Consider the following 12,981-nt stretch of genomic DNA (forward strand, 5'->3'; position numbering starts at 1 on the left):
GCAGTATGTTATAGTCCTTATCAATAATCCCAGCATTCAGGAGGCGGAGCCAGAAGAACCATGAGCTTGAGGTAGCAAATTTCAAGCTAGCTAAAACTATATAAAGTAAAACCCTGTGTGAGTGTGTGTGTATACATATATATATATATATGTATATATATGATATATAAATGTATATATGCATATATACATAAATATATAGAGAGGTTTTTTTTACTGCTTTTTAAGGTTTTTCATCTCTTTTCTATTTTATCTTGTTTCCTTGTTTATTTCTTCTTATTTTCTCTTTTGCAGATAGACAATTCTAGTTACATATATGTGTGGACAATAACCTGACAATATGACCTGTGACTATTTCATGGATGAACCAGTTCCCATAAATAGGTACATTTTAACATGAGAACGTTGAAATGCATATTCTTTACAGCTTTAAAAGGTACAACGCTCAGCTTTCCAATACATTTTCTGTGCTGTATGTAGTAGTGCATTATTCCTGCTTAAGTAAGCCTTCATGATAGTGACCATCACCACCACCCTCCCCTTATCCCTAACCTCTGCCACCAACATTCTCCTGCCCTAACAGTTCAGTTGTTTTAGACCATGGTGAGGACAAGCAGCATCTTTTTTCTACACCCATCCTTTCTAACTGAGTATATTGTTGGCCATTTCTACCCATACTGACTCAGTGCTTTTCATTTTTTCCCTTTTGAAGGCTGCATGGTATTTCATTGTGTGCAGATGCCATGTGTTCCTAGCCATAAATGCAACTAAATCCCTAATACAACTAAAGGACATTCACGTGGAAGAAAAGTTTAAGGAAATAACCCAGAGAAGAAGAAGAAAATGTAAGAAAGTGTCTCTATTGCTCTTAGAATAAGTTAACTATGAACAGGAAGAGCAGTGGGCACCATGCTACATCCGATTAGTATTTTTGCCCATGAGATATCTGAGGCTCAAAGAATCTAGCAATTCAATGCTACGTAGTCAATAACTAAAGCCTGATGTCCTCCTGAAGAATTGGTCACTCTCCTGAGCCCCGGGTAAATTCCCACCACCCTTATAAGCAGAGGCTCAGTGGGGTTTTTTCATTTGTTTGTTTGTTTGTTTGGGGTTTTTGTTTGTTTGGTTTTTGTTTTTTTTTTTTCTGACTTGTGTCTCCTAATCAACTCTGCATCTGGCATCTGGTTGGTGAGTTGCATTAGCTGATGAGTCATTCTTCCCTGCACCCACATTTTTTTCCATTGTCAATCTCATGGTATGGTAGAAAAAGAAAGGTAGATTGAGATTTTTATTGATCTCAGGTTTAAGAACAGAAGAATGAAACTATGTCACTGAATGAATCGGAAACATGACCCACCGCTTATGTTTTGAACCCGTGGTCCACAGCTACTGGTGGTTGGGTCTTTTGTTAAAGCCTGTGGGATATTTAGGAGCTGGGGCTTGGCTGGCAGAATCCCCATCACTAGTGATAATCCTTTGGAAGTAATACATGCCCATGGCTCCCATCCTGCCATCTCTGCTACCCGGTTAAGACCTGTGTAAGCATATCTCCACTGTACCTGGGGCTACCATGCTTTCTCCACCAGGACAGACTAAAATCTTTCTGAAACCATGATCCAAAAGAAAGCTTTCCCAACTTTGGTTGCTTGTGTCAGGTATGTTGTTACAGAAGAGTGAAAGTTGATATGATACACTATTGGTTAAACTATGATAGATTTCAAGTGAAAATTCTTCTCTTCTTCTTCAACTGATATAAGGGGTAAATAATCTAAATTTGTTTCCCTTTTTCTTTCTTGGTAACAAAGAACAAATCTAGCTGAATCGTTCCAGAAAGAAAAACCACAAGGGTGGCCACTCAACCCCAACAGGATAATAGGCCGTGAGGAACAAAAGAAATAGTTGAATTTGGTTGAGCAGAAACAGCAACGAGAAAGCAGAGTTGGTGCTGGCATTTACAACAGGCAGGTGAAATGAGCCTCCTGCGTGGACTCAGCTAAGTTTTTAAAAGGACTGGAAAAGAAACAGTCATTATTGAACCATTGAACTGTTGTAAACACGGCCTAGATCCTACTCATATAACTGCCCTACTCATTCTCCTGCTTTTTAAATGTAAACATAACTTCAAGTCTCTTGACTGTAGAATTCTATCTTTGATAAATCAACCCAAAAATTGTCAAAAATCAACCCCTTTTTCTGCAACTATGAAGTGAAAGTCACCATTAAATCAAAAGTACAGCATGGACACTGGAGGGCATAGAAGGCTCACAGTGACATTCATAAACCAGGATCCTTTGCCTCCTTTAGAACCACAAACCCCAGACACATCAGGAAGCCATAATGGGGTAGTTTGGACTTTGCTCAGGACTTGTGGGGTTTTACAGATTGCATTTACTCCTTAAGAGCCCTCTCCAAAATCACCCACAGTTACAAGCTTCTAAGAGCCATAGGCTCGGGTTCTAAATGTCATTTTCATAGTTCCTCTGTGGCATGTGAAGGAAATGAACACTGAGCTCCCCCCCCCACACACACACACACAACTTTGTTCCTTACCTGCCATCTAGCCCAAAAAGTGCACAGAGACAGCTTCCTGAGGGTTAAAAATCTTGGTGAGTTTTCTATGCATAAAATGATGGCATGCCTCATTTCTGTATGTAAAATGATTGTCTGCAGTTTCCTCCCTGTCTCTTTACTCCAACAAATACATTTTATAGGTCGTGCTATGTTCTTTACAACTCACCTAAAATGCATAATTTCTCTCCTGGTTATACCACTTATTTATTATTTATTTATGAGATTTATATTGTACCTTCCAAGAGGCCCAAGGCACTGCACAGCAAACCATTATTAATAAACATTAAACTCTTCTTCAGAACTATAAACAGTGAAGTGGCCAGAAGAGAAGCAGGGAGAATAAGAGGCACGAGAGGAAGGCCATGGTTCTGGTAAGATATATAATCTAGTCAGGATATAATGAGAAAGATGGTCAGAAGGCCAAGCCCTGAGCTTCTCCACTGGCCCCACTTGCAAAGAGTCTGACACTGCCCTCTGTTCCACACCAAAGTTTCATAATATCTCAATTTTAAGTGCAGGAATCCCACAGAGCTCCCAAGAGAATGAAAACAAATACACCTACACAGACAACCATGCTTTGAAAATTGATGAAAAGATATACATGACGATGTTTCAGAATGGAGTCACTGAATTGCTAAATTGTTTTTCCAAATACCATTCTCATTCAGTCCTCCTTTTGCTCAATGGCTGTGACTTTTAAAGGTCCCATAGACTGAGGTGTAACCCAAATTCAAAGGTTTTCCAAAGGAAAAAGTGACAAGCTGACCTCAGCTTCTAAACTCAGGCCAGCTTGATCTGACTAAGCACATTTGGACTTCCTGCATCGGGAATTGAAACAATGATGTGCAAGACGGTGAAACAGCCTCTCACCACACCTGCTCAAAGAAATAATCAAGAACAAGAAAGGACTGGGTGTGTGTAACTTATAGTCAGAGCAAGAAATGGGCGTCCCACTAAAGGAGGCAGATGATGTTTCTCTGCTCTCAAGTACAAGCTGGGGTGAACATAGCCCAAAGAGAAAGATCAATGATAGTATTGGTACTCATAGGAATATTTGTGGTGGTATTACTGAGCACCATGGGCCAGGCATTCTAGTGCTCCAATTACATAAGCTTACCCAGACCACATCTATAGAGTGAACATGGCTACTTCATATTCTAAACTTAAGGAAGATGAGAAATGCATATTTCATCTACCCTTGTTATACTAAGAAGTGTTTAAAGTAAAACTCAAACCCAGCTCCTCTAAAGTAGAACAAGCAAGCACAAAGAAGTCATTCGGTGAGTCAATAAAGGTGACAGGCTGAGGATTGAACACAGTACATTGGTCAAGTTCCCCAGTCTAGAATCTATTGATAAAGTGTTAACATACAACAGCCAGGTAGGGGCAACAAAGACTTTAACATAAGGCTGAACCAAGCCCAGTTCAGAAGAGCATGGGAAAGACTACCTCCAGACAGACAAAAAGACAGAATAGTCTGGCTAAGGTAGCCCTAGGTCCTCAATTGAACTGTGTTTGGTAACTGAAACCCACTGTACACTTACAAAACTAAATGTGTACTTAGTTTTTAAGTGTTAAATACTCTTTATTTGATATCATACATAAACCACAATAAATGCCTTTCAGTGGTAAAAGGAAGCATCATTGATGTAGGGAACCCTAATTAAAACAGCATTGTCAAGAGTAGTTCCTTTCTCGCGTTTACCATTGCCTGTAAAAGGCCAGTGAACACAAAGTGAAACATAGGTGAATCTTCTTATTTCTAGGACAGTGATAGAATTTTCCCAGTGTTTAAACATATTCATACACCCATATATGTGTGTGTGTGTGTGTGTGTGTGTGTGTGTGTGTATGTGTATGTGTAAAACCATTCAATAGGTTTGAGACAACACTCCCATATGTATGGAAAGTAAAACATTACTAATTAAGTCCAATCTTATCTTGAGAAAGGGAGAGCAGTGATGGCATGTATACAACTGGAAGTGTTACTTTTAAAAAGATTGTATCCACTTTACAACAAGTCAGTTTTACTTATATCAGGGCTGCCCAGTGAAAACGTTGTTAGCTATTCATGATCTGAATTTGGTGTATGAATTAAATTATGGTATACATTAAAAGTCACGAGACATTTCTTTTGTAATAAATATGGCAGTGGAATAACTCATTAGTAGCCTTTTTAAGATAATCTATTAGGTCTGCCCTTTCCCCCTTCTTCTTAATTCCAGCGAAGATCTTTTTTGTTCCAAGTGTGTACTTTTTGGGATCCTCCAAATCCTCCATCAGGGTATCCTCTCCCCAGGTGATGCCTTGGTTCTTCTTGGCATTTGTGTAAGCGAATCCAGCAGCCTGGCCTGTCTTCCTCCCAAACAGACCTTGGAGGTTTGGTCCAGTCTCATACTTGCCTCTTTCTTCCAGTGTGACACTGGGCACACTTCTGAACAAAAATCTTCTTGCCTTTTTCAACATCACCCATTTTAAATTCACTGTAGTCTGGTCAACACCACCAAATGTTCACACTCTCAGACGTCCCGCTCTCTAGCCCAAGGACATGCCAGCCTGTGCCTATGTACTGATGTCCTAATTGTGCGCTTATACCAAGTTATCTATAGAGTTCTACAGTGGGGGATCCTCGGCAATGCTTCTGTCCCTCCCCCTAAACATGGTTATACCTAGAGGCCATATCAGTACAAAACACTTACAGTACATGACTGCTCTGTAGTATATGCTATAGTTTCCCCCACTTTACAAAGTGCAGAATGTTAATAGAATTTGCTCTGGAACTGTTCATATACATAGAAAAGCGTAACCTTATTTAATATGTAAATAGATGCAAGCTCTCTCAGGAAGGAGTGTGTACTTGTGACAACTACCTGAGGTTTGGACAATCATAGCAGTCAAGAACTTAGTCACAAGCTGCTAACTACTCAGACATGCCCAAATTAGGCAAATGTTGAGTGTCACTAGACTATTTCTGTATATCGCCTCCTTTTTCTGTCTTTAAGTATTATCTATCCACATCACTAAGTGAAGTTATTAAATCTTAACTGGATCGGAGAATGACCCAATTTATAAATCATTTCTTTGCTCAGTTAAACTCTGCTAAATTGATTTGTATGAAGTTTCCCTCTTAACAGCTCAGCATGAGAGGTGAGGTCTAAATTGTATACACAGGAAGCCCGGGAACATCAAACACAGTTTTGAAGGACCCGTCTGATCCATTGATATTTACAGCATGTGGTGGGTCATGGGTGAGTTCCCTATCAAATCTGAGCTCAATAAACTGTGTTTTGAGAATTTTCACCTTACTTGAACAACTTTTTACTAGACAAACTCTAGGAAAGGATTAAATAAAAATAACTCACTTAAATCTAACTAGACTTCTCAAAAGTCTTTTGGGGCTAGAGAAACTGCTTAGTCTTTAAAACTACTGGCTTCTCCTCCTGAGAACCTAGGTTCAATTCCCAGCAGCCACGTGTCAGCTCATAACTGTTTGTAACTCCAGTTCCAGAGGATCTGATGCCCTCTTTTGGCCTCCATGGACACCAAGGGCACATACAGTACACTGCCAAACAAGCAGCCAAACATCCACACACATAAAGTAACCAAAAAGAAAAAAATTTAAGAAGGCAATTTTGGAATAAACAAGTTTGATATTTTTAGTTCTCTAGGTGGAGTACAGCTGTATTGCCAGGGTAACTACAAAAAAATAAAAAGAAAGAAAAGAAGAAGAAAAGAAGGAGAAGGAGAAGGAGAAGGAGGAGGAGAAGGAGAAGGAGGAGGAGGAGGAGGAGGAGGAGGAGGAGGAGAAGAAGAAGAAGAAGAAGAAGAAGAAGAAGAAGAGGAGGAGGAGAAGAAAAGAAGAAGGAGGAGGAGGAGGAAGAGGAGGAAGAGGAGGAGGAGGAGGAGGAGGAGGAGGAGGAGAAGAAGAAGAAGAAGAAGAAGAAGAAGAAGAAGAAGAAGAAGAAGAAGAAGAAGAAGAAGAAGAAGAAGAAGAAGAAGAAGAAGAAGAAGGTGGTTTTTAGTAAGATAAGTTTGTAGCGACTGTGAGTCTTAATTGCCTTCATGCCCCAAACACCAAGACCAGATGGACTTTTATACCAATGAACTATCTTTACTGCCTAAACTTTTAATTGTTTGAGTTTGATAAGTTTTTCTCATAGGTATTCTCCTTTAATTTCTTTATTAAAGAGGGTACTTTAATTTCTTATTACATTTTCCTAACATCTATCAAAATATTCGCCCCAATAGGTTATTGGGGAGTGTCTCAAATATAGTATCCTTGGTACATCAAGTGATCCCACTGTGGTTACAATAGTAAAAATGTTGGAAGGAGAGCACAGAGTAGCTAGAGAGATGAGTCATTGGTTAAAGCACTTGCCGTTCTTGTCAAAGACGGGGTTAAATTCCCAGCATCCACGTGGTTGCTCATAAACATCTCTAACACCAGTTCTGAGGGAATCCAAATGCCCTCTTATTACCTCCGGGCACCAGACATGCGTGTGGTTGCCACACATACTTGTCATGTAGGCAAAACACTCATATACACAAGACTAAATAAATAAACCTGAAAATTTGAAGATATAAAGAATCATCTAATTAATTTGACACTGTGAATTCTGAAGCGAACACTGAAACCACACAAGCTCATTTTAGCGGTGACCAGGTAGCAATGCCAAGGTTTCAGTTAGCATTCAAAACTAGTAGGCTAACAAAGAAGGAAGACTTGAAATCAATAAAATTTCACCCAAAGCTCTTTCTAAACAAAGTGAATTGAAATCTAGCTTAAATATAAATAACTACAACCTAACACACAGTAGAGTACAATGTATTTTGCTCATATCCATTTTCCCATGGTTCCACTATATTCTTCTTAAACTCATGTTCTCTTCTTCTGTATATATCAGGTATATATACAGCTCCTACTGAGTCCAGTAAGTTTCACTAGTATATACATGAGCAACATTTTAGGTGGCTTATTTTTTTTAAGAAAATGGATTTTCTCTCTTCAAAGCTTCTGACTCCATGTAGTGCCTCAACCTAGGGGTGGTTCTTGTGAGTCCTTGCCCATCCCTGATGGAACGCTCACCAGTTAGACCTTGGTTTGGTTATGTGCAGTAACCAGAGCTACTGAGAGGTCTGAGTATGTAACACCCCTGTCCAAAGACACTAAAATAACAAAGTTTTGGGCAATCTTAGAAGCCATTCTATCAGTCAATCAGAGGCTCCAAACTGTAAGTCATGTTCAAGTAAGGCACCTGTTGACCTATGCCCATGCAGTGATTGCTCTGTCACTTCATTCCTTGACCTATAATCACTGTCTGCTGTCATTGCGAGGTGGAGTTCTCTGGGATACTGTTTTTATTCAGATAAACTCTGTTAAATTTCATTTGTCCAAATTCTGTTCATTTCCTTGTAACAACAAGAAGAAAGGGGGCAGGACAAATAGATTATTGAACAAAAGTAATAGCCACTGTTATGGAAGACCTGGGTTTAGTTCCCAGTATTCACATGATGGCCCACAGCTGTCTGGAGCTCCAGTTCCAGAAGATCTATGGGCAGAAGCATACAAATGGTGCCTAGACATGTCTGTAGGCAAAGCACCCACGTACATAAAATATGAAGGTTTTAAAAATAAGAGGAAGTAAACAATTTGCCAAATTCATTAAGGTAGGAAGAAGTAGATATGGGTCCTGCATCTATAAAGCCTTGCTCCAGAAAGCATCATCAAAACCTCAATGCTCTGTGCTTCTAGAACCTAGTCCTACTCACACTCTTCCAAAGAAATGACACCTTCTACCTGAGCTGGTGGTCCTCCCTTCCAAAAAGAAAGGGAACAAAGATCATTTCCTTTGCCCTAAAGGAACACCCTTTCTATAATCCACCTGAGCAGATGAAAATTATCTCGAAGTGAAGACCATTTAGCGGAGATGTGGCACAGAATCCCTGCTGGCCAAAGCATACTCAGACACCCTTTCAAAGGACCTTTACATCATAGCACTCATCCTCCCATGGAGATGCCTTGTATACGGCAGTCATAGCAAGAGCATCAAAGCTCCTGTCCTTCTTTGCAGGTCTGGAATTAAAAGCTTGGGACCAAAGCAGCCTTGGCTATGCAGAGGTGAACCTGTCTTCTGTCACTCTTCCTAGAAAATGTTCCCCATTCAGATGGCTCCCTTCTCATTCTTTTTTTTTTTTTTTTTGGTTCTTTTTTTTTCGGAGCTGGGGCCGAACCCAGGGCCTTGCGCTTCCTAGGCAAGCGCTCTACAACTGAGCTAAATCCCCAACCGTCCCTTCTCATTCTTTAAGCTTTAGGTGAAATGACACTGCTTCTGTTGTCCTGGGAGGGTTTCCAGCCTTCCTCATAACTCATCATTGGTAACTGATGGGCAGTCCAGCCTTTATACAGTCAGAAATTATTTAATTGACTGACCTGTTTCCATTCATGTGTTAGTTCCAGTAAGAAAGTCTCACACAATGAGCAGATATCTGATCTCTGTATCTTCTTTTAAAAGAGCAGCTCAACCTTGAGGTGTCCGCAGAGCCCTGCTGCTACTAGTTCCATAACTACACAAGCCTCTCTGGCCTCTTCTCAGTGTGTCCTAGGGTGGATAATGAACATTGGGGTTTCTTCACTTACAGCTCTGTCACTCCAATTCCCATACCTATTGTCACATGGTGGTCTCATGTGTCCCTTTCTATATTCAAATTTCTTTATTTGTATAAGGACATCAGATACTACCTCTCTACCCGACCCCAGTACAACTTAGTCAATTGCATCTTCAAACAGCTAGTACTAGCATCTGGGATGATCAGAGAACACATTTTAGTTGCTTAAGCCTCACAGCTTGGCATCATAGAAGGCTACAAGAAACCTTTTACCTTTCTTTAACATGGGGTTTCACCACACACTTCTGTGGCCACATAAATATTTTCTCTGTGGTAGTTGTTAAGAATTCCTCATTGCAAACCCACAGAATCAACTAAACAGGGCTCACAGAAGCTCACAGAGACCTAAATGATAACCAGAGAACCTTCATGCCTCTGACCTAGGCCCTCTACATATATATTATGGTTGTGTAGCTTGGTCTTGTGAGACTCCTAAAAGTGGAAGTGGGGACTGTCTCTGACTCTTGGCCACTCGTGGGTCATTTTGACGCCTGCTGAAGGAAATGGAGGAGGAATGGATCTGGGAAAGGGTTTGGGGGGCAGGAAACAGAGGAAAAAAGGAGGGAAAACTGAGATGGTATGTAATATATATGATAAGAATAAACAAACAAAGAAGAAAATAATTCTTCATTGTGTCAAAGGACAGGGGGATACACATGTTTTAGAAAAGGAAATGCAAGTTTTCTGTGTGTGCGTGACAGGCAGGGCATATCATCACTCTGTGTGTTCGTCCATAGGGTTAGAGATTGGAGCTAAGACATGAAGCTCACCTACACTTACCTGAAAGTTCATTTATGTCTGATAGTTTCTTATTCCTCTCTTATGAGCTAACCCAGGGAATGGGTGATGTGTTCAAGACAGTGCTAAACTCTGGCTCACGTGGAGCAGAGCTTGTTTCCCAAGTAATGAAGAGCTCTTGGAAGAAATTTACTCAACACTCTTCTAACTAGTAGGAGGAAACATCTTTTTTAAACACTTGGCAAATTTGTTCAAGAACCCAATCATGAAAGCAGCTTATCCGACCTAAACTTGACTTTTCAGACTGAGTGGAAAGCAGCTGCATCCCATCCTTACCCCTCACCCACCATGTCTTGTGTCAGAGGAAGGAGAGAAAAGGATGTGTCTTCTAAAAAGAGAAAGCTTCATTTATAGGCTTTAGTATTTTCTAGCTTTGCCTGTTCACTTCACCCCCCTCCCTTCACCCACCAGCCCCAAAGTTCGAGAAGATGCTTCTCCTACCTTCTACTTGGTATGCAGCCGTGGCTGCTCCCCATCCGAATCCCACAGGGAAAGCCATGACTGCAGAGGTAGAATTATCAACTCCACTAACAGGAGCTAACTGGAGTTCCGGACTTTAGCCAGAGGAGTTTAGCAGCTGTGGAGACTGATGACCTCTCACCCCAGACCAGAGCCTCAGAGAACAAACAAGTGAAATAAAGAAGAGCTCAAGGCTGGAGGACCACATCAAGTGACCACCGCTGTGACAAGACTCTGGGTCATGTTGTCTAAGATAAGGATTAGGCTTTCTTCCCCCAGCTCTCTCCATTGTTCTTAACAGACTTGGACCGCCCGACATTATGTCCAAGTTAATCTTTTCTGTTTTAATGTAGCACATGGGCATGGTTTGTAAGTTACAAAATTCTTCTAGAGTATTCTCCTACCCAATCATTCCCCATCTCAGTGTGTGCCTGTGTGTGTCTTTGGCGAAAGGGTGTCGAAGGCATTGGTTTATGGTTTTCTGGCTTCTGGTATGATTATGGAGGGGTAGGATGACAGCCCAAGCTCGAAACTTTTATATAGTCTGACTTGCCTTGCTCCCTTTGGCCTCCCTTGCTGATTCCTAGGCCTCTATTTCCGAAAGTGCATGGCCCCCTGTCTAACTGTGTATTATTTCTACCAATGGACAGACCTTGGATGGGTGCAGCCAGGGGTGTGTGTACATTGCTCCTGACGGGGAGACAGCACGAATCGGGTATCCTTTGGGACTCCCTGAATTAGCATTGCAACTTTTCTTTAAGACAAAAACAATCTACACTTAAAAGTTTATTTTAAAATATCCTTGTACAGAAATGGGTTGAGCAAAGAAAACTTGTTCCATTTCTGCAACTCTGGACTGAGCTGCTCTCTGTTCAGGGGATAAGGACTGAAAAGGGAAGAGGGAGTGGGAACCCTAAGAAGGAGGAAATGCTTAAACATGCACAGAAGATGAGGAGTCCCTTAAGGCACTTAAAATTCCATACTTGGAGACATAAACATCAGCAAGGCAGGTGGAGTTATTTAATCCAAACCATATTCAGTTCTGGAACAGTCTGTATAAACCAAATGGGGGGAGGGGTGCAAAATCTTTTCATCACGGAGCACTAGATGGCAGTGTTGCAATTATTTAGGCTCACAAATGGGTTAAAACGGAAAATTGAACATCTCAGGGTTTCAGGTATGCAGCAGTCCCTCCTGGCTCCATAGGCTATCCCAGACAGAACAACACCCTTCTCCAAGTTCCCCGACAGTCCCTAAAGTTATTTTCCCCCTAACTGCATAATTATTCTTCCTCAGTTCTGGGGATATCCCACAGATCAGTCCTTATACTCACAAATGTAACTGAGGCCTCAGGGGGCCTTTGTCACTAATGTGTGATATATATGGGTATACAGTGAATTAGAAATCGAACCTGAGCTTTTGTTTTTAACTGTTTTGTTGACTTCAATTACAATAATGAAAACTGGAAAAGTGACTGATGCCTACAATCCCAGCACTCAGACTGAAGTGGGAGGATGGAATATTCAAGACATCCAGAATTCCTGGCTAGCCTGTGCTACATATTGGGATTCTATCTCAGAATAAATAGCAATGAAAAGACTGTTGATATAAATGATGTATTTACTTGAAAAATGTATAATTCAAAAAATATAGTAAGTCCACATTTTACATTTTTCCAAGGCTCATCACGCCAGTCTGGTTGAAACAGCTAGATGCATGTTCACTTCTTGTTCAGCGTGCTGCTTCTTGAAAAATCTACTATATCCTCACAGAAGCATGAGGGATGACAATGAAAGAAAATCATATGTTACTATAATTACAAAACTGATTTTGACCTTAAGGACTGTTAAATGGACTTGAAAACTCCAAAAGTCCATGGGCCATTGTAGGCTTAGATTTTTCAAAACCTACTTTAATAAGGGTTCTCAAACACTTCAACCCCCACCCTTCTTCTAGACCACCATCCAAAGTTAGGGAAGAAAACATGGGTAATAGGACAATGGGGATGTAGACCTGTTTAAAAGTAGTTCTTTGGGTCAACTCCAGTCGTCATTGCTAGGATACCAGCAGTCCAGTTTAGTTGTATCAGCAAACACAAATTAGCAGCAGCAGCATGTTACAGCAGTAACAGCCAGGCCTCCACCAAATTGGCACAAGTCAGAGGGGGCGACCAGAACCAGCAGGAACACCAAAAGAAGTTCTCTGCTGGGCTAAGGAAGCAGTGCATAGCTGACTATGCAAACACACCTTCACTGCCCGGTGGGTCCTATTTACACTTTCTCCAAACATCGCTTGTCCTCTCAGGGGTCTGTTTCAGCAAAACATCGCACAAGTCTGCTTCAGGAAAGCACCACATGACACAACCAGAAATTTCTCCTCCAGACCATTCTTTAAGTAGCCGTGGGGAGATGGCTCAGTGGGTAAAGTGTTTACTTTCACGTATGAGGCCCTGAATTTGAATCCTCAGCACCCAAAGGAGATAATCCC

General features: G+C 41.0%; 1 protein-coding gene and 1 pseudogene across 1 annotated transcript in view; both read right to left on the reverse strand.

Moving 5' to 3' along the window:
- Gba3 (glucosylceramidase beta 3) overlaps positions 1-10,551 on the reverse strand; it is a 146,443-nt gene extending 135,892 nt beyond the window's left edge. The window contains exon 1 of the mRNA NM_001395627.1: positions 10,477-10,551. Coding sequence (NP_001382556.1) covers positions 10,477-10,534 — 58 coding nt within the window. The 5' untranslated portion in view covers positions 10,535-10,551. The remainder of the gene's footprint in view (positions 1-10,476) is intronic.
- Positions 4,690-5,044, reverse strand: Cycs-ps3 (cytochrome c, somatic, pseudogene 3; annotated as a pseudogene).
- Positions 10,552-12,981: the final 2,430 nt, after the last annotated feature.

This window comes from Rattus norvegicus, chromosome 14 (assembly GCF_036323735.1).
Source record: "Rattus norvegicus strain BN/NHsdMcwi chromosome 14, GRCr8, whole genome shotgun sequence".
In the NCBI taxonomy this organism is placed as follows: Eukaryota; Metazoa; Chordata; class Mammalia; order Rodentia; family Muridae; genus Rattus; species Rattus norvegicus.